The sequence below is a fragment of the Anopheles coluzzii genome, chromosome 2, assembly GCF_943734685.1.
Source record: "Anopheles coluzzii chromosome 2, AcolN3, whole genome shotgun sequence".
In the NCBI taxonomy this organism is placed as follows: domain Eukaryota; kingdom Metazoa; phylum Arthropoda; class Insecta; order Diptera; family Culicidae; genus Anopheles; species Anopheles coluzzii.
In genome coordinates this window covers 23,359,350-23,378,867 of record NC_064670.1, presented here as the reverse complement: position 1 = coordinate 23,378,867, position 19,518 = coordinate 23,359,350, and the positions used below count along the sequence as shown (strand labels likewise).

The 19,518-nt window shown below is 48.0% G+C and overlaps 4 protein-coding genes across 4 annotated transcripts; 1 reads left to right on the top strand and 3 right to left on the bottom strand.

Moving 5' to 3' along the window:
• Window positions 1–2,363: 2,363 nt before the first annotated feature.
• On the bottom strand, window positions 2,364–18,924 carry LOC120952475 (uncharacterized). The gene is made up of 25 exons (XM_049607180.1): window positions 18,499–18,924; window positions 18,163–18,388; window positions 18,024–18,074; window positions 15,137–15,486; window positions 14,956–15,057; window positions 14,730–14,871; window positions 14,429–14,451; window positions 14,095–14,313; window positions 13,878–14,013; window positions 13,645–13,757; window positions 11,697–11,935; window positions 11,388–11,616; window positions 11,217–11,312; window positions 10,969–11,101; window positions 9,599–9,737; window positions 8,147–8,402; window positions 7,713–7,941; window positions 7,041–7,182; window positions 6,735–6,963; window positions 6,436–6,655; window positions 6,341–6,362; window positions 3,532–3,792; window positions 3,201–3,444; window positions 2,881–2,967; window positions 2,364–2,786 (listed from the first exon to the last, which is right to left on the bottom strand). The coding sequence occupies exons 1-25, from the start codon at window positions 18,848–18,850 to the stop codon at window positions 2,539–2,541; spliced, it is 4,488 nt and encodes a 1,495-aa protein (XP_049463137.1). The 5' UTR covers window positions 18,851–18,924; the 3' UTR covers window positions 2,364–2,538.
• Window positions 7,274–9,934, bottom strand: LOC120950440 (apolipoprotein D-like). The gene is made up of 4 exons (XM_040368453.2): window positions 9,599–9,934; window positions 8,147–8,402; window positions 7,713–7,941; window positions 7,274–7,565 (listed from the first exon to the last, which is right to left on the bottom strand). The coding sequence occupies exons 1-4, from the start codon at window positions 9,743–9,745 to the stop codon at window positions 7,505–7,507; spliced, it is 693 nt and encodes a 230-aa protein (XP_040224387.2). The 5' UTR covers window positions 9,746–9,934; the 3' UTR covers window positions 7,274–7,504.
• LOC120950442 (apolipoprotein D-like) lies at window positions 13,583–14,489 on the top strand. Its single transcript, XM_040368456.2, has 3 exons — window positions 13,583–13,983; window positions 14,061–14,286; window positions 14,370–14,489. The coding sequence occupies exons 1-3, from the start codon at window positions 13,629–13,631 to the stop codon at window positions 14,383–14,385; spliced, it is 597 nt and encodes a 198-aa protein (XP_040224390.2). The 5' UTR covers window positions 13,583–13,628; the 3' UTR covers window positions 14,386–14,489.
• On the bottom strand, window positions 14,646–15,627 carry LOC125906487 (apolipoprotein D-like). The gene is made up of 3 exons (XM_049605383.1): window positions 15,137–15,627; window positions 14,956–15,057; window positions 14,646–14,871 (listed from the first exon to the last, which is right to left on the bottom strand). Exons 1-3 carry the CDS (start codon window positions 15,483–15,485, stop codon window positions 14,723–14,725), a joined length of 600 nt encoding a protein of 199 aa, XP_049461340.1. The 5' UTR covers window positions 15,486–15,627; the 3' UTR covers window positions 14,646–14,722.
• Window positions 18,925–19,518: the final 594 nt, after the last annotated feature.

Sequence of the window (19,518 nt, the reverse complement as noted above, 5' to 3'; positions counted from 1 at the left end):
AGTGGACAAAACTGAAGGGACGCTTCTTTCAGGGAGTATTTTTCTCTCCTCTCACTCACTTAGTTTGCCGTTAAGAAGTGGAAGAAACTTTTCTTGACGAATTTGGCCCCGCCGCTGTGTGTCCTTTTGGCCGCATTTTTTTGTTTCCAAACCATTAAGCTGAAAGTAAACTTAGGGTACACCGAATTCGTATCATAGCGAAGAGGGGAAACGCTGGGAAAAGGGTTTTGGGTGCAATTTTTGGTAAGAAAATCAAGACACATCACCAAACTCGGCAAAGCAAAATGGCCCTCACAGTGTGCGTTACATTCACAGTCATCGCCGCACACAGCCACGTTCACGCGTAAAGTCTGAAATTACAGGCTCTTCCCGCCCTCTGCGAAGCTCGACAGCTCGCTCGTAAGTGATCTTAACATCGTTTCATCGTTTGCGCAAAGCGGTCCCGTTTACAATTCAAATCGGTTGCTTCTCACCACACTCCCACCTTACCTGGTGCGGTGGGATGCGGCGAAAAGTTGTCGATTCCAGCGACCCTCTGTATCGGTGCTGTCTCTCGAAGCCGAGGCAAAACGATACTGAAGGAAGCGCCGTGGGACGTTCGAGTGATGGAATCTCTATGTTTTTTTTTACCACGTGGGCCATAGTACACCATCGCCCTACCGGCAAAATAAAGGATGTGCAGAAGGTGGAAAGCGCGAAAAAAGCGAACTTTTACCTACCGAGTTGATTTGCATTTGGATTTTCGTGCCCGGACCGCTTGCCCGCCCGTTTGCCGGTGTGTGTCTGTGCGTGTGTGTTGCTTCACTCACTTACTTTCCATTCTTTTTAGAGCTGGGGAATGCTTCGCGTAAACTTCTTGTGTCCGCTATAATCCCATTGGACAGTTTGGGTGGGAGTGGGCGAAAAAGCGAAAAGTTTTACCCCAACGAGAGCGAACCGTTGGGATGGGGTGTAAGCGGTTTGAGGCTCTCCGAGAAGTGATGGGAAAATCATTTACATTTTCGCCGACACTCGCTTCACGCACGTGAACCAACCTTTGCCAGGTAGAGTGTCTGCAGCATTTTAAGTCTTCTGGAAATTCTCCTTAAATCAGTGACGTTTCGAACTTGCTGTCGCCAGTGTTCGACACTTTCGCTGTTTCCAAACAGACCCAAACACACTCTAAATGGAATGGAAAACCACACCGAGAGCACAGCGAAACAGTCACGCGGCACAAAATGATGCTACACCAGTGTGGATGACACCTAAGAGGATCGGCCACCCCAACATGCGCCTGTTGGAGTTGCATTCATTAGCGAGGCTGTAGAGTGTGGCAAAGATCTGCTCAGACACGATCTCCTCACGATGGTAATGGATGGTAAACTTCCCTTTTCGGCTGAACTCTGGCCGGTAATCACTGTGTGCGGTGCGGAACGGAACCGAATCCCGCACATCCGACAGATCCGTCTGATAATGAACATTAATTAGTAGTCCCGTGTGCTTTACCCCCATAGCATGCGCGCTCCGTACGTCTTTTGGCCTTCGAGAGGTTTTGAAACATTCGCTCACTTCGCAGAACTAGTTAGTAACTTGCATTTCGCCTCGCAGCGATGGTACACAATGCACAAGAAAGCATCGGAAATGCGTCCGACACTCTTGAGCAGAGGAAAAAGAGCACCACCCCGGAAGCAGTGGATGACTTGATATCCATGAAGGAAGGGCACGGAAATGTCATCTGTGTGTGGGGAAAAAGCAGCATCGTCTGAGAGGATTGTGGTTCATTTAAATGTTAAAAAGAAGAGCGAGCAATGAGATTGCATGTGCTTTCTGCCGTGGAGAAACGAAAAAATGGTATTAAAGCTTCAGCTCCATCGTGTCTGTGGGCGGACGTGAGGTTATTTTGACGTGTTTTACAATAATGTTACAATAATGTCTACAATAACATTTACGAGCTACGTTTTAGCGTTGCATACAAAGTAGTTGCAAAAGAAGAAGAAAAAAACCCTCCAACAGGGCAATCTCCAGTAGATTGTAAACTATTGATAATGCGATCATTAAACAGCACCGGGAAGCGCCCAGCTTCGCCGCTAGGGAGGGCCGTAAAGCGTTGGCGGAAAATAAACATTTGACACCTTGTCCAATTTGTTTGCTCTCGAGCCCTCAGGGCGGGCGTGGGGATTTACTGTGCTTCGTATGCTTCAAGTTTGTGTGCAATTAATTTGCATCTTTGACGTTGGCGGTGCAACCATCGCATCGTACGTAGAGCCCGAATCTCGCGCTAAACGCTGCACCCCAGCGGCAGCGGATAAAGTTTCTCTGTGGACCGTGGAAAAGTTCTTCCTTCCCCAGCAGCTTCATGGACAGCAGCAGCAAACGCACCAAACTTTTGCCCAAGCGGAACTGGCACTGGGCCAGTGATCGTGGTACATAGTTTACTTCACTTTTCATACAGCCTTGGTGGGGTTTACATGCAAGAGCTTACACTAACGAGGCGCGCGCACACGTACACTATGACTAGGGGGAGGGGTGCGAGATAAAACATGAATGAAGGGATGCTGCTTAGTGGTGAAGCAGCACAGCCAGCAGCATTCCCAGCAGGACGGCCGGCATGCTAAGGATGGTGCGAGTGCCCGCGCCCGCGTACATCGGCAGCTCCTCGACGGACGTGGGCTTACAGTAGTCGGCCGTATGTATCGTCGCACGCCACTTGTGATCGGGCCGGGTGAAGCGCGACTCCAGGAAGAGGTTCACCAGCTCGACCACATTCTTCGCGAGTGCCGGTTGGCGCGACAGTACCCAGGCCGATTCTGTGGAGGGAAATTACGCAAAGGAGAGGTTATGTTGTGCTGTGCGCCGGTGGACCCTTTGGCAGGGCCTTTTCTTTTGCGGCCTGGGTCTTACCGAGATGGTGCGTGGAATTGATCGAGGTGCAGGAGTACACGACCGCGTAGCTGCTGTAGTCCGTCGCTACGATGTCGATCGAGATGTCTGCAAAGCGGAAAGGCGCAATTAGTGTGAGTGTGCCCTTATCAAGCCATTCGACTGTGCATCGTCGCCATTGCTGCTATCGCTTCAAGCATCCGCCGACACTGACAGAACTATTGTGCGACTGAGTGTGTGTGTGTTTTTTTGTGCTTGTCATCACACAGCCAGCGCCTATCGATCACGGGAAAGCCCGCGCTGTCACCGTCACCACCATCACCACCACCAACACCACTTACCCGGATCGGCCGGATCGGTCGTGTTGAAGCGCTCGAAAAACTTGGGAATGCGAGCGTCCTGGAAGACCTTCGGTTCGGCCCTGCCACTCCGGTAGATCGGTTCGCTCTCGTCGCCCACCTGGTACGATTGCCGTATCTCGAAGCTGCCCTGCTCGCCGAGCTTGTAGTTCATCACCACACAGTCCTCGTGCTGGGTGGCGCTAGGATCGCTCAGCCGCCGCACCTCGTACCACGTACCATCGAACTGGGGCGTGCGAAAGAGGATAAAGCCACGCAATATTACTCCCGCGTTCGGATGGCTCCAAACTGCTGTGCCCTACTTCCCACTTACCTTATCCTCTTTAAAGTTATAATCCTCCTCAAACGTCATGCAGGAGAGGGTGAGCAGACCTCCTTGACTTCCATCGACGGCACACCACAGGTACGCCATCGCGATCATCCAACAAGGGAACGTTTTCATCCTGGCTGCGCGCTGTTCACTTTTAGCAAGTTTGGCAATTAGACGCCCCTTTTCTGTTCGTGTGAAGGTCACTAGGGCCCCGTTTGACTTAGAAAGTGATAAATTCGGGTAAAATGTAAACCACTGCAAGCACTGTCACACTGCGCGCCACTGAACACCACGGACTGATTTGAGCCGCTCTGGACACTCCCGACAACCCTACATTGATCTAGCGGGAAGATCACAGAGCGTTGCATCTCATGTTTGTTCTATCGGCTCTGTACAGTCGCTCTCAAATGTTTTCGTCCAGGGGTGAATAACTATTTTTAGGTCATTGTTGTACTTTGTGGATGAATAGTATATGCAATTTTTTTTGTTGGGGGTTTGACATCAATATTCAGTAATTAACTTAATTTCTCTAAACAATATTGCAAAAAAATCTGAAGGTAAAGAAATCAATCCTTTTTTTTGTGATTCACTGTCACAAACCTTTTTGAGTAAGTTGTTTCACATGAACAATGGCTGGCAAAACAAACGCTCTGTTATTGGATATTATTCAATCAGGAATATACTGGCGATCAACTAGAACATTTGCTGTTTTAACCGCCGAGTCCTATGAGACTATCCAACCACACTTTACTCTCAATAATACCTTTCCGCGAATTCCTGCCAGATTAATTCTATGTTTTCTATAGTTCGGTGACCCTCTAACACCTCACAATAGTTTATTAAGCCAATGTACTCACTTAAGCTTACTTTTGTTGAAGCCAAGTTGGAAGCTAACCCTTTACTTGGAGCAAGAAATGGTTTGGGCCTACGCTCTCTCGCATTATTAGCATATTAGCGCGGTGGCAATGTAAGGGAAACATATCGGTCGAGTTCTAATCGTGCTGCATATCGAACTGACCTGGCTGGTTCATTGACCAAGTTGGCCGTCGGCAATTGCACTAGCCTTACTGTGAACTACTTAGTATCGGGGTTGCGCACACAACAGTCATGATTGTCAACACTGATACTATCGTGTGAGTGGTGTTCAAACAACAAGTTAACTATCTTAGCCACTTTCAAGCAGCCACTTTCAGTTCAATTACCATATTTTTGTTGTAGAGGGTTTTATTCAATATATTAATTCTAATCTTCAAATCTTCTAATCTTAAAAAAAATATTAATTCTAACCATAGCAGCGTGGTGTGGACAAGACTGAAAGCCTAGACTCTAATTTGCTTTCTTGCTTGTATGTGCTTCTTAAAATAAAATAATTTTATCATCGTTCATCAAAACAATGTAGTATATTTTTGAAAAATATACCTGCAGTTGAAAGTTACACCACATTTTTATTAGAAATGTAGTTCATAAATTATGATGATATGTTTTTAATTTATCAAATTCTTAGAAAGTCTGTGTTTTTTTTTCTGTGCATCACTGTATTTTTGTTCAGAGCGCGGAGAGAGCGAATGATCTTGAGTGAAGTGATCGTTTCTACTCTCTCGCTCTCTGGCTCTTTCTTTTTCGACATTTCAGCCCAGTTAGCTTATCAGTGAAACGTGCTGGAGCTACCGTCGACCCGTCTGCGGTGATACATTTGCTGCGGTATGCAGTGTGCAGATACTCTGTTACCAGGTCAATAAAGTATCCCTAAGGGCTGGGGAAGAACACAATCGAAGCTGTACTGTGTTTGCTACAACGCAGAGTAACACTTTAAACATGAAGCAGGGTGATTGGCGCAGATTGAATCTTCTCCGAATCGATTAACTCTTAGCCTCAAGCGCCTTTCAAGCTCATTTCAATGGAATTTAAGAAGACTACATTTTTACTCCTACTCGCTCGTTTTTCCACTAAATGAAACCCTAATGCTTGTCGCTCGCTCGCTCGCCTGCAGGGCAGCAGAAGTGGGAAAGCAACCTGAAACTAAAACACTTCAAAATAATCCAAAAAGTGAAAGCTCCAAGCTGGCCAAAAACACTGCTAATTATCAACAAAAGTGTGAAGGGGAGCGTGCGCAGCGAGAGTTTTCAAAGTCCTGGGAAACTCTCCATCCCGCCCTCGCAGTTCCTTCCCTTGCTGTACACCTTCTCCCCCCCAACGGCTATGATGGGGGTCCGTTTTCACCAATTCACACGGCACAAGAACTGATTTCATAAACTTTTCATTTCTCGCTCGAAACTTTTTCCCTTTTGCCTCTACAGTTTACCCAGCGATCAGTTTCGCGGTTTTTCTAACGGACAAGAGGGGGGGGGGGGGGGGGGGAGAGAGAACACAAGTTCTGCTCGTAAAAATTAGCCAAAGTCATCCGGGAGTCTGTGTCGGGTTGAGCTCCAAGTTGAAAGTGCTGGGTGGAAGGGCGAATTTTTCATTAGTTTTGATGATGATCTGCGTCTGTGTTGAAGAAGTGAGGAAGAGACCAGCGGATAGATAGAAAGGGGCACGGTTGGCGACGGAATTGTGCAATGTGAGCAACAATGGTTTATGTGCCACAACGAGCTGGACTGGGAGAAAAACCGTTCGGTCAAGTACTGCCAATTAGGTGAAACTTTGCTCGAGAAGTTAATTTCTGCTTTTATTTCGCTTGAAAGTTTAGATTTTTCCCTCCTCCCTGAATAGTTTGAAGCTTCAGAGCATTAATCTAGAAATGTCTAGTATTCGATTTATTCTGCAATGTTAGGTTGAAGGTTCTTCTACCTTTTGGATGAGTTTTCTAAACATCATTTGTGTCATATTTGCATCTAAAAAAAGAAAATGCCAAAGTTAATATTTGTTGAGTTTCTTGTAAATCCCAAACCCCTGCAAGATGCTTACTTTGCCTGACTTTGCTCCGTGATGCGCATATCCTGTCGCACAAAGTACTTGTCCACCAGCCCGTTGACAGTGTCCTGCACCGACGGATGGATCGTTCGCTGCTTCGACAGTACCCAGGCCGCTTCGGCCGACTTGCTCTCGGACAGATTCTTGCAGTAGTAGATCAGCGCGTAGTTGTCATAGTCCGTGTCCAGGATCCAGTAGTTGGAGGTTTTCGGTGCTATCAGGAACACGAAACGAAACAGCAGTTTATTGTTCGGATCGTAATCCCTTCCCCCCCTCAGCCGTTTCAAACTTACGTCCACCGAATGTGACATTAAACCTGCCTTCCAGCGGGAACACGTCCGGATAGCTAACCACCGCCTTGCCGATGCTACACTTGACCGTTGTGTTGGGCAACCGTTCGCAGCAGTTCTGCACCCGCACCGACCCATCCGCCTGCGGTGTGTACGTGGCGTACCCGCAGTCACAGTCCTTCTCGAAGTGTTGATCGTACCGCGAGATCTCGTACCATCGGCCGTCAACGTACTGGCGAACGAACGCAAAAACGCCAACTATAGCAGTGAAGCAAACAGCAACCGTAGAGGCTACCTTGCATTACCTACCCTTTGCAGATCGAAATACTGCACGACCGGATGGTTGGCCGGGTCCGGGCACGGTTGACTGACGATCCGTTGAGCCAGCGCAATCGAGCCGGCCGCCACCAGCACCACAAACAAACACCGTACGAACGACATGATGTCCAGTTACACAGCTCTTATCGCTACGACAGCTACCGGCAAACTGGCACGACCTCGCTGCACCCGAAGGTCCCTCGCCAAACAAACCTCACTTTCAGTTTCTGTTTTTATTCCATCTTTATTGTGTGTGCGCTTGTTTACAGTACGTTACTAGATTAGGCTGACTTATCTGCTGATAATGGTTGCACGCGCCCGCACATACAGACACACTGTGAGGCTGGAGTGCTGACCGGGGGGCGTTCACTCGGGGAAGGGGACAGTAACCCCCGAAGCGGCAAGGAAGGGATTGGCACCACTTAACCTAATTGTGGTCGGGCGTCCCTACGTAACTACAGTGGTGGCAAAATGACTAAGCTCGGTTCGGTTGGCAGCTTTTCCTCCTCTGGGCAGCTGTGGGAAAGTGGAAGAGCGAGAGAGAAAGAGAGAGAGACAGAGAGAGAGAGAGAGAAAGCGCGCGAATGTGTGCGTTTGATTAATAATGAACCTTCAATTGGCATGCTTCTTGCTTCCGGAGCAAAAGCACTGCACACCACTTACAGTTCCTCGGTGTGGTTTGTGAAGCGCATGTGCGACACCTGGAAGTACGTGGAGCGCAGGTATTTGACGCGCTCGATCACGGTCTGGTTGTCCGGCAGGTTGGGTGTGCGTGCCAGCAGCCAGTAGCCCTCGACGGCCTGACCCATCTCGGCGAACGTCACGCAGGAGTACACGATCGCGTAGTTGACGTAATCCGTATCCACTACCCAGTAGTTGGTGGCATTGTACACTGTGGGAGAAGTAAAGGACATAAAACTAGTGTGGATGGATGCAGCTTTTGCAGAGGTTTGTCATATGATCTGATAAAGTTGACATACATTGTGGACTCTCTGTGACATTAAGACATGCATGCCTTGTTTGGGATATAACGACACCAGGTGACGTCCAGAAAGTGTACATTCATTATACGATGCGATCAAGAACTGTCTACTAACCTCTGCCAAACGATACGAGCAGCTTAGCAGCCGTGGTAGGTGCCGTAGTAGTGTTAGCGGTTTCCTGCGCCGGCTCCTGGTTGAATACGCCGCTGCCGGTGAAGGTGTTGACGGTACCATTGTGCGGCAGATAGCCACGATAGTTCACGTCGAGCGTTTCGAGCGGTTGCTGCCATCGGTACACGATCGACACGCACTCCATGTTACGCTCGTAGTCCTGCTCGTACCGTTCCAGCTCGTACCACTTGCCAAGATACTGCGAAAGCATGTGAAAGAGATGTGTAGTGTCGCGTTTTTATCGCTTTTAATTAACAAACGAAACGTGTCGTCGGAATCGTAGATAATCGTAGCCGAAGTCGAAGGTTAGAATACAGCCACCTTATTATACAGAGCCAGCCAGCCAGCGGTCGTATCCGACATTGGCGTCGGGCTAACGCCATCATTAGCTCTACCCAGCAAGAGCCCCTCGGCCCCTCGTACAATGAAAAAGGCTTTTACGAAAGACCTCCCAAACGACCACCGCACATTCGCGAAGCGGCGCCCTTCTCGATGGATCGATCCGTCGTCTATTCATCTCCTCTCGGGGACAGGGCATCGGGCGGTAATGGCTAATGTCGTCGGTGTCTTTATAAATCACCACCGCTAAGGCTGAAGTTCAACACACAGCACGGTTAATCGTTAGCGCCACGGTAACAGCGGATGAAGAGAAAAGTATGGACCCTCGGCTTAACTATCTAACGATGGGATGAGGCATTCTTTCGATCGCTAGCCCGTTAATCAGCTGTACAAGGGAGAAGGCCCGTCTCAAGGCAGGTTATGCAAATTTTATGATCGAATGCCGGCCTTGAAACTGCGCCGTAGCTCTAATAACAACCGGGCCAGCCTGTGCTAGCCACGCATCCGATTTCAAGAGGTCGAGTTCGCCTAGTTGCCTCGCATTGGCTGGTTTACTCGGGTTCAACCAGGTAGGCGGCTTCCCGTAAAGATGTACTCCCGGCTCGAGATCGATGAATGAACCGGTACGGCATCGGGAACACTGGTCAATCGTTCACCGATGGTACGATTATGCAATTTTCAGCGACAATCGAAAGCTTTTGTGGGGAGCAAATGGACGACGACGAGCAGGGCCTAAAACACTGCAGCATAATTAAGGCAGAAGACACGGGTCGTTTGGTGGAGATGGCTTTTAACCGCGAACCCCGAACAATACCGGTGACATGGCGAGATGGCGGGAAAATACGCCGTAATATTTATGTAATATGTGTGGTAAATTCGACCCACTTACGGCAAAAGGTTACCTAAACGGGATGACATTTTGCGGTGGAACTGTTTTCTACTCTTTTTTTTCTTCTTTTTGATTTATTCACACTCACGGACAGTCGGAGAAAGAGAAAAGTCTAGACCCGGGAGTGCTTTCCTCTGCTCGGGTTGCCCTTTCGCGAACTCGCTTACCTGTTCCAGCTGAAAGTCTTTCACAAATGGCAGATTTGCCGTGGCCAGTGTGCAGTTTCCATCGCGTACCACAAATCCCACTGCCACTTGCAGGCTGCTGACGATCAGCACGGCTAATGCTAACATGTTCACTGTTTTACTGATCATAGTCAATGCTTTATTAACACTAATGTAAACTATGCAAAACTACACTTGCAGTACGCTTGTGGTGGTAACTAAGTTAAAAACAAATCAAACAACACAAAGCTACGTGCTATTAAAAACAAAAGCACTGTGGACCACGTGTGCCGTGTGCCGTTTCGGGCTGATCCGATCCGGTCGAGCTCTGAAAGTAAACTGAAGATGGGTTGGCGAATCCACCGTCTTAAGATAAAACACGATTACGACAGCAGTATTCGGGCGCAGGAATGATGCTGCCCTCCCCTGTGTAGCTGTGTGCCAGGTGCTGGCTGTGGTATTAGGTGGAACATCGTTGCATTGTTGTGTCAAAGGAACGGAATTTAAATTAGTTTTTTATGTGTTGTTGATAACAGCATTCAACATTGTTTCCTGGATTGATATTGTGTTAAATTGTTTTCATTTTTATTATCGTTCTCATAATAAGTTTTTTTTTAATGAGAATTAGTATCCTATGAGCTAGAAGATTGGATTAGTTTCAGAAGCAATTTTTCATTTCCTTCAATTTCAATAAACGATCTTGTATACATATGTCCACTTAGCTGCGTCATGTGCAGCACTGTGCCCTACATTGTCATGCCGATTGCATACCTTCAGGCGGCTTTTTTCTACTTCGAAACATTCAAATTAGACTGTTGTGTTGTTTAATTGTTTAATTACACACCATCCCGTGATAAATTGGTGTAGAATTTATGATTATTTGTTACTATTATTGATCTGTTTACAAGTCAAGCCATTGCTTGGATTTACAGTATCGTCCATAATTTAATTTACGATATGGGTTGATTACAGTGCAATGCAATAATAATACAATCATACGGACTTGGTAGTGTAGTAAATAGAGATGGTAACTCCTACAAGATCGGAATCATCCCCCGGCAACAAAAATTATGGCCGCGTAGATCGTGATGTCTAAAAATAACTTATCGCAACGGAATGAAGTTTATCAGTACTTTCTCAGTAAAATAATATATATTGATTTTTTTATTTTTTATTTTAGTATCTTTATTCGCACCTTATTGCTCTTCTGCTCTTCACCTTACTGCTCTTCACTGTATACTTCGCTGTGTTTTTTTACAATAGACCGTTTCGCTTAATGTTGCAACTGTGCAGAGATGAAATGCAAGCAAACGGAGACAAAAGGAAAGGTTCTTATTATTACAACCAATGCTATGCTAACAATCTGCACTTACCCTTCGGCAAAGTGTTCCGTAATGATGAGCTCATCGTCGATGATGCCGTTCTGCTCCTTGATCATTTCAATCCTTTCCCTCAGCTCTTCGTCCTCCGGCAGCGCTGGGGTGCGGGAAAGCAGCCAATAGTATTCTGTTTCCATAGAAAAAGGAGCAAACAAAAAGAAACCCAGGATGTGAAATGAAGCATACAATTATTATGATTATGTCTGCCCCTGGTCAGGTTAGGGGAAGGTGGGGCACCTTACCGAGCGATCGTTCCTCTCCGATCGGTTCGCAGCTCCACACAATCGAGTAGTTCTCGTAGTCCGTATCCAATATCCAGTAGTTTGATTCATCATTCGCTGCTCGATGGAAAAAGGATGGAAATTTAGAGCTTTAGTTCCGGGGAAAGGAAAAAAATCCGTCACACCACTCACGTGCACCGTAGAATGAAACGTTCAGCTTTGCCTCCAGCACTTCCGCCTCCGGGTAGCTCAGCAGTGCCAGTCCGTCCACGGCGTACAGCAGCCCGTCGGTGAGCCGGACGGCCGAATTGAACACCCGGATCGAACCGTCCGCGTATCGGCTGTACTCGGCCGTTACGCAATCCGTGTTCTGCTCGAAGCTGGCCTCGTAGTGTTCCAGATCGTACCACAGGCCGAGATACTGAGGGGCGACGTCGCGTGATGTGAATGTGTTTGATTGAAGCGGTAAGGAGGAACATATCACCCCCGTTTGACACTTACCTGGTCCACCTGGAAGTCCTGCACAACGGCAACATCCGTACGGCACGGTCGCTCGAAAATCGTCCCCTGTACCAGGGTGGCCAGGAAAAGGGCGCCACAAACCAATTGCTTCAACATTTTCACCGATGTAACTTTAAACTGTCGAACAAAAACTTGCTTTCTGCCAATGTGTCTTCGTATCCCATGGGCGGCGCTGGTGGCACATCTCCTTTTTATATCATTTGCATAGATAAGAATGTCTTACCCGTCGAAAGACAAATACACAAGCCACAAATCAATGGTGTGATAAGATTCATCTCCGTTCGATTCATATGCATCCACTATGTATCATTATCACCATCATCAACATCATGATCATTGCCCTGTGATTGGAGGGTGCGTTGTGGTCGCGGTGCAAACAAACAAGCTGAAAAGGGGAACATGGGGCATAATGGCCATGATCTTGCTCTGTATCTCATGGAGTAAATCAGTTAAAAGTGATTTTGAGGTAGTAATCGATACTGTTACACTTAATTTAAATCTTAAATATTAAAGCGTTATATTGATCATAATTATTATTACACGTTTTTTACACGTTTTTTTTAAATTAAAGTCGCTTCCTCTCGGCTATGAAAATGTAATGCTCGTCAAATCGCCGTGTTTTGCGGGCATTAATCTCACCAACTCTCTCAAACGCACCATTCACCTTTCTCTATTGCTGTTCATCTTTCTCTCTTTACGTTGGATTTGGCTTGAATACTTGAATAATATACTTGAAATGATCCAAGCAACCATGTTCAGTAAACCATAAATGTTACTTCACAGTACAATGTATGATGATATGTGTAGTAGGATGAATCTAATTAACGAAATATCAAAGAAATTTGATAAAACATACGAACCAAAAAATTTAAAAAAATAAAAAAACAAAGTTTGAATGCACTAAAAACAAACATATTTTTTTCATGTAAAACGTGTTTTTAAATTCTTTAATTTTTATTTTTTGTTATAAATATTTCCTCATTTATTTGGGAATCATACGTTGCAGTAAGACATTTAAACCGTGCTACCAATGGACGTAGTTTACGTTACCAGACTATTTTGCCCCGCATTCCCCTTACAGGTGTAGGTGTAGCATGATTGGGAACCATCCCACCCACTCGGCAGAGGGGGTGGTAAGTGTGTGGTGACAAACCGCTGTGCTGTTTGTTCGAGAATTCATTTTTGACCGAGTCATGGCTGCCAAAAACAAACCCTTTCCTCTCACTCCCCACTCCTACCGAAACTGCCCAAAATTGAAATATCATTCAACCGGAAGCCATTAAGGCAGGGCGGTTTCGAACTCCAAACACCGACGACGAGTGGGGCGACACTCCGGCTGAAGGCTATCTCCGTTTGTTGGGTGAGGTATGATAAACGAACGTTACATAAACTTGGTCGTGTCACTCTACCCTACGTTTCGGGGATCTTATCGATAACCCCGTACACACATGCCACCCCTCCCGCACCCCACTGGGATGGGTGAAGGTATGACAGCCCGGGGGTACAGCCGACCCGAAATTGCATCGCGTGTCGGAACCAATTTTATGCTTCGCTGAGAGCGAAAGAAAATTTCCGACGTCTGGCCGGAACGGGTTTGATGTGTGTCGCTAGTATGACAAACACAGTGTATCGCACAGCGGACCCAAACCCGGTGGGTTGGGTTTGTGACGTGAGAAATGAGTAAGATTCTAATCACGCTATGTTCTTCCGCTGTTTCGTACCCGTATCTGGCTCAAGAATGGTTAGGGCGCTTATCAATCGTTGTTGTAAGATATATTGCACCGGTAGGTGGTGGTAGGGTCACTCGCTATAAAGCCTTTTGCCGGTGAGTTGACCCACCACACAGTGTACCTGGAAGCGTACAGGAGCTCTCCCCAAAGCAAGCAAGGAGGACGACGACCCGTTTTCACAATGCAAACTGTTGCACTTTCGGTGGCCATCGTGTGCCTGCTGGCCGGTGCCGTGTACGGTGGGCTCATGTTCGACCGTCCCTGCCCGACCAACGTGCCGGTGAAGCAGTACTTCGAGGTGGACAGATACCTTGGCAAGTGGTACGAGATGCAGCGCTACGAGAGCGAGTTCGAGGAGAACTTTGACTGCGTGCAGGTGCGGTACACGCTGAACGAGGACGACTCGGTGCAGGTGTCCAACTCGGCCTACAACCTGTTCAACGGTTCGTCGATCAATGCGCTCGGCCGGGCGGTGCTGTCCTTCCCGGACGAGGAGGTCGTGCAGGGCAAGCTGAACGTGTCCTTCTTCGGTGCACGTAAGTTGGCGGTTTTAAGGCTGTTCTCCACTGAAACGTTGGTGTAATGCGATGTGTATCTCTGTTTGATCTTACAGCAAATGACCTATCGAACTACTGGGTGCTGGATACTGATTATGAGACGTTTTCGGTCGTCTGGAACTGTCAACCGCGTGGCGAGGAACAGTCGGAGGAAAGCTTCTGGGTGCTGTCCCGAACGCCAACGCTGCCCGCCGACACGGACGTGCTGTTCCGCATACACTACATCATGCGGCGGTACATCGATCGTAGTCTGGTGCGATTCACTAACCAGCTTGACGAACGGTACGTAGTATACATGAACATTACGATCTTTGGATTTTAGATCGGTTTTTAATATATAGGATCTTCTACCGACTATCTTTTAGGTGTCCTGTGTTTTAAGGATGATCTTCTCCAGTTGGATCGAAAGTGCATATAAACTTACCAATTAACTGTACAATCCAAGGTCTGTTTTTGGACAATAAACCATAATCAACTGCGTTTTACATTCATGTCCATGTGATACCTTGAAAGTCCCATAATCGGATATTTGTGTGTCATACTTTATCTTATCGGCACGTTATTGAGTTTAAGGCAGAAATCCAAAGCTTATCAGCTTGTTTCAAACCAATTCTCAAAAAAAAAAGAGTTTCGTGAGTTTTACCGCCTTACAGTCGCTTTATTGTCTTTTATGAGAAAATCACTCCAATTACACACCGTTAGTACCTTGTGAGAGCTTCTAGTACGATCGAGGGCATCGTTCGTCCGATTGGTTCGGCACTTCGAACTTGGACGCGTCGGCATACTTCTTCACCAGCTCGTCCACGCGCTTCACCACGGCTTCGTCGGTCGGGAAGGTTGGGTTGCGCGAGAAGATCCAGAAACCGACTAGTAGTATATTGATGGGATAAGAGGTCAGTTGTGAGTGAGAAAGATCGTTCACTTTGTTAGTTTGCCTTCCTCGATACTTACGGACATTCTTGGAGGGATCGCGGAAGAATGGCTCACAGGACCAGACGACGGCGAACGAGGTGTAGTCGGTGTCCAGCACCCAGTAGTTGCTACGATCGGGCTCTGTGGGATGATTTGGGAGAAAACAGTAGCAGATTTGTTATAATGATCACTGTCCTTCCGCCTGGTCAGCTCCACTCACTTGCTCCGAAGAACGCGACGCTCAGCTTGGCCGGATGGGTCGTATCGTCCGGGTAGGATACGACGGCCGTACCGTCCGCCACCACGCGCGTATTGTTCGCCAGGCTGAAGGCACCATTCTTCACCGAGATGCTGTTGTCGCCCGTCTTCTGATACTCGGCCACCACGCAGTCCAGATCCTTCTCGTAGAACTGCTCGTACCGCTTGATCTCGTACCAGCGGCCGGCGTAATCGTTCAGCGAAAAGCCACTCATCGCCGTCACATCCTGTGGGCAGGCTTCGTCCGTCAGCAGCCCGGCAACACAGGCCACTAGGCCCGCTAGCAGCAGTACCGTCGATAATGCACTCATACTGATTGTGCGGAGTTGGTTGTTTTGCTTTCCCGGAGAACCTTTCGCGCTGCGATCAACAGCAAGACTGACCGGGCGATCGTGTGCTGGCTGTGCAAGAAATGACCCTTAACGCTTCGCTGCTCACTGGAGCTCTATCATGCCCGACGGTTGTGACTGTATTTATTTGTATTTTTGGTAATGGTGAGAAATGGGAAGAGAACTTGAGGAGGAAGGAGGAGCTGATCAGTAAATAGAAGCATTGACCGTCGGACGGACGACCGTTCTGTGGTAGCTTCGAGAGAACGATCGTTTCTGAGTCGCGATAACCTCAGCACACCTCAGCACCCCAGTACGGCCGGATTTTGGTCTCTTCGTGGCACCCCCGAGCGCAAAAGAAAAACAAAGGTGCTGTCCATGTACAAAGAAGACGATCGTCTTGGGTGCGATCGTGAGAAACGACTAGAACAACGTTTGACAGGTGTGCTAAAATGAAGCGGACGAGAAGATTGTTTTCGATTGGCAAACAGAATAGAGCCCCCCCCCCCCCCCCCGAAAACAAAACAGAAACCATCTAATCATAAACACGATCGTATCAGCAGACGAGAGGGCAGACAGGTCAGCAACCGGTTTGATGGCACTTTTTCGGATAGGATTAGTGCGATGTACACAACCACTTGTCGTTTCCGCGCGCGTTTGTTTTGTGTGCGGTGTGAATTGATCGCTCTTATCGCACTTTGCATACTTTCGCGTAAGTGAGTTTGCCAATTGAGTGCGGTATTATGCCGGGTAGCCTGCTGTCTTGCTGTCTCTCGGCCTAATCGTGCATTTCGTGACCGTTGGCTGGGGGGTGAGCATGGGAAAAAGGTTGGGCTGATGAGATTATGCAATGTATGTGTTGAGTTGAGGAAGCAGAGCAGCCGTTTTGAGGCGCTCTTGTGGCAAGGACGACTCCCATTAACCTTGGTAGCATCTGATCAACTCGCCACGGAACTGGGTGAGACTTATTCCGAACTGAACGGAAATAGTTTTCGATTCGATTTGAGAAACTATTGGAAGTTTCTTGAAGAAGCGTTTGGTGTACTTGGGTAGACATAATTGATCTTCGGCAGTGGGAGTGCACCATTTTGATACAGTTTTCGTATGTTATCGTATTTCATCAAATCAATGCACTGTCATTGTCATACTAATTCTTCCTATTCTTCTGCGGACTTTACGGGCAGGGTTGTCCGTTTCCATGCGTACATCATGGCCAGCCCACCGGAGCCTGGCGAGCTTGATACGCTGCACGACAGTGAGGTCGCCGCACATCTCGTATAGCTCGTCATTATAGCGGCTCCTCCATTGTCCTTCCACACATACGGGGCCAAGTATCCTTCTGAGCATCGTCCTCTCGAACGCGGCTAAGAGGGTTTCGTCAGATTTGGACAGTGTCCATGTCTCAGAGGCGTATGTGAGTACTGGTACTATATAGGTACTATATAGACCCAGCTTCGTCCGTCGCGACAGGTTCTTTGAGGTGAACTACTTTTTCAGGCTGTAGAATGACCGGTTGGCAGCCAGCATCCTTGCGCGCAACTCAGCTTCCATACTGTTGTCGTCTGGTTCCGTATGAATTCCTGGTATGCTTGGCTCTCTGTATCTGTTGCTGAACTTAGAATGGTTCGTTATCAGTTTCCTGAGTTCGGATGGACGTGAGGATTAACTTAAGGCTAGAGTATATTTCTGAACAATTTCTGAAATGGTACAGCTTCTGTGACTAGTCCTTTACTGTAAGGACTTAATATCAGTTATATTTCAATTCTTTGTCAGTTCTTCTTGTTCTTATTCTTCTTCTTCTTTTTTGGCTCAACAACTGTTGTTGGTTGAGGGTTGTCTGAACCACTTGTGGGTTTGGTTTACAGTCACTTATTGATTTTCCCCATAGCATATATTCAGTCCCACGTATGGGAGCACGGTCTATTTGGGGCTTGAGCCCACGCCGGGCATATTTTTAAGTCGTACGAGTTGAGGACTGTAATACCAGACAGGCCCTGATCTTTACCAGTTGCGCATCGGGTCCTTTGATTTTTTTTAGGCTGGGTGATAGGTTGATCTCTCTCTCTCTCTTTTTCTTCTTTCATTACCTGATCCAGCGAACAAACTTGCAGTGCTTCGTTGGAGCTGGAAGTCGCTGTCATTGTCCATCACTATCATAACAGGCACCCAACATTGTATTCTGCCGGCTTTCGCCACCGTCAGGATGTCTGGTTTGCCGTCAGAGCCCAAAGGCTCGGGTCCATACAGGACCACCAAGTCACTGTGCGATATATGTTACATTTCGAACGATCTCGAAGTCTTTTGGATCTCAGGACCTTGGTACAAGAGACAAGAGACCTTAGAGACAAGAGGCTAGAGTTCCTTAATCTTTAATCATAAAATTTTGCCCCCGATTAAAACTCATGCATTTTACTTCATCTAAAGATTACATTTTATTGTCTTCCGGCATTAAAACATGGGATTCTTATTCATGGAATAAATTCTGTTGTTTTTGCTCAACCATCCAAATGCCCTTCTTACTGTGTTGGGCACTGCGGGTAAGCGGTAACTTCCGGATCGATCGTGCAGCAGCTGTGTAACAAGATAGAGAGCGAAGGTAGTGCATAAGACAACTGGTGGTGATATACAGTAGTGCTGAACGCTTGGTATGATTACTTACAAGTCCAAGTTCTGGACGGTCGGACGAAGGTCTTCCTCGCTCAGGTACAGGTCGACGTAGCGCTGAACCTCGGCCTCAGCCTGCGGCGTCAGCGTGGGCGTGCGGGACAGGATCCAGGCACTTTCGGCACGCAGCGTCGTGCCCACTCCGAAGCAGCCCCACACGACGGCGTAGCTGTCGTAGTCCGTACCCAGCACCCAGTAGTTGGCGGAGATGTCGGTGGCAGCTAGAGTAGAGTTTGGGATTGGGTGCGATCGAAAGCGAAGAATTAATATCTACCGTAGCTTAAGGGTGCCAATACAGGGAGTTCCGTAACTACCCCGATTGTGTACTTACTCGCATCGAAGGTAACGTTCAGCTTGGCCTCCAGCGGCGACTCATCGGGGAAGGCAACCACGGCACGGCCCACATCGGACTGGCGGACCTGGCCGGGCGGCACCAGCATCGAGTTGAACACGCGCACGCTGCCATCGTCGTTCAGCGAGTACTCGGCGGTAACGCACTCACCACCACGCTGGAACACCTGCTCGTAGCGGCGGATCTCGTACCACAGGCCAAGGTAGCGCGGCACATCGAAGTTCACGTGCACCGGAAAGTCCTGGCAGACGCCGGGCGAGACGAGCTGGCCGCTGGTCAGTCCGACCAGGCCAAGCACGAACGCTGCTGCGAGCAGTTGGATGGAGTTCATTGTGGCTGAATGGAGGAGGTCGTCTTCTCTGCTGCGGTAAGGTACGGTAGTTTGTGATACTTGCCTTCCTCCAGTACAGCACTTTTATACGAACTTCCGCACAACTTGGTTATCGCACGGGTCCTCACTGTTCCCACCCTCCAAAAAAAAACCAAAAACATATGGACCCACTCGACTACTGGCCCAGGTTACTCGATCTTGATAAAACAGGGCGTCCTATCGTAAATCTGCAATTAGACAAGCAAGATAAGAAACACGCGTTGCAGTTCGCGCCAGTCGCGGCAGTTTAGATAGTGAGGTTCCAATCGGTTTCGGATTGCTGTTTGCGGTCAGCTATCTGATGGGAGAATCCTTCTAGAAAGTTCTGCATGTCGCACCGCGGCCACCTACCTATATCGGTTGTTGTAAATCAGATTTTCCGGTATCGGAGAAACTGCTGGCGTTTTGGGGCCGTCATGTGTGTGTTGTCTTCTTACCCGGCCCGCCAGTGGCAGCAGTAGTTGCTCACTGTTTATGCGTCTAGTGTGGTGCGTACGTATGGTATGGGACTTTCAGAATGTCTGCTGTTATTGTTGCTATCATAACCTTTGGATCAGGTTCCTATCAAAGCGTGTGCAGGCAATAAACACCAGTCACCTTTGGGGATGGTGGTGCATTGGGTCGGGGGA

Coding starts and splice junctions, on each gene's coding strand:
- LOC120950442 (XM_040368456.2), top strand. CDS start 13,629: ATGCAAACTGTTGCACTTTCGGTGGCCATCGTGTGCCTGCTGGCCGGT. Junction 13,984..14,060: donor CGTGTCCTTCTTCGGTGCAC/GTAAGTTGGCGG, acceptor TTGATCTTACAG/CAAATGACCTATCGAACTAC.
- LOC125906487 (XM_049605383.1), bottom strand. CDS start 15,485: ATGAGTGCATTATCGACGGTACTGCTGCTAGCGGGCCTAGTGGCCTGT. Junction 15,058..15,136: donor CGTCGCGTTCTTCGGAGCAA/GTGAGTGGAGCT, acceptor ATCATCCCACAG/AGCCCGATCGTAGCAACTAC. Junction 14,872..14,955: donor CGATCCCTCCAAGAATGTCC/GTAAGTATCGAG, acceptor ATATACTACTAG/TCGGTTTCTGGATCTTCTCG.
- LOC120952475 (XM_049607180.1), bottom strand. CDS start 18,850: ATGAACTCCATCCAACTGCTCGCAGCAGCGTTCGTGCTTGGCCTGGTC. Junction 7,183..7,712: donor ACAAACCACACCGAGGAACT/GTAAGTGGTGTG, acceptor AAGAGCTGTGTA/ACTGGACATCATGTCGTTCG. Junction 3,445..3,531: donor ATAACTTTAAAGAGGATAAG/GTAAGTGGGAAG, acceptor CGCACGCCCCAG/TTCGATGGTACGTGGTACGA.
- LOC120950440 (XM_040368453.2), bottom strand. CDS start 9,745: ATGATCAGTAAAACAGTGAACATGTTAGCATTAGCCGTGCTGATCGTC. Junction 7,942..8,146: donor GCTCGTATCGTTTGGCAGAG/GTTAGTAGACAG, acceptor CTTCTCCCACAG/TGTACAATGCCACCAACTAC. Junction 7,566..7,712: donor ACAAACCACACCGAGGAACT/GTAAGTGGTGTG, acceptor ACTTTCCCACAG/CTGCCCAGAGGAGGAAAAGC.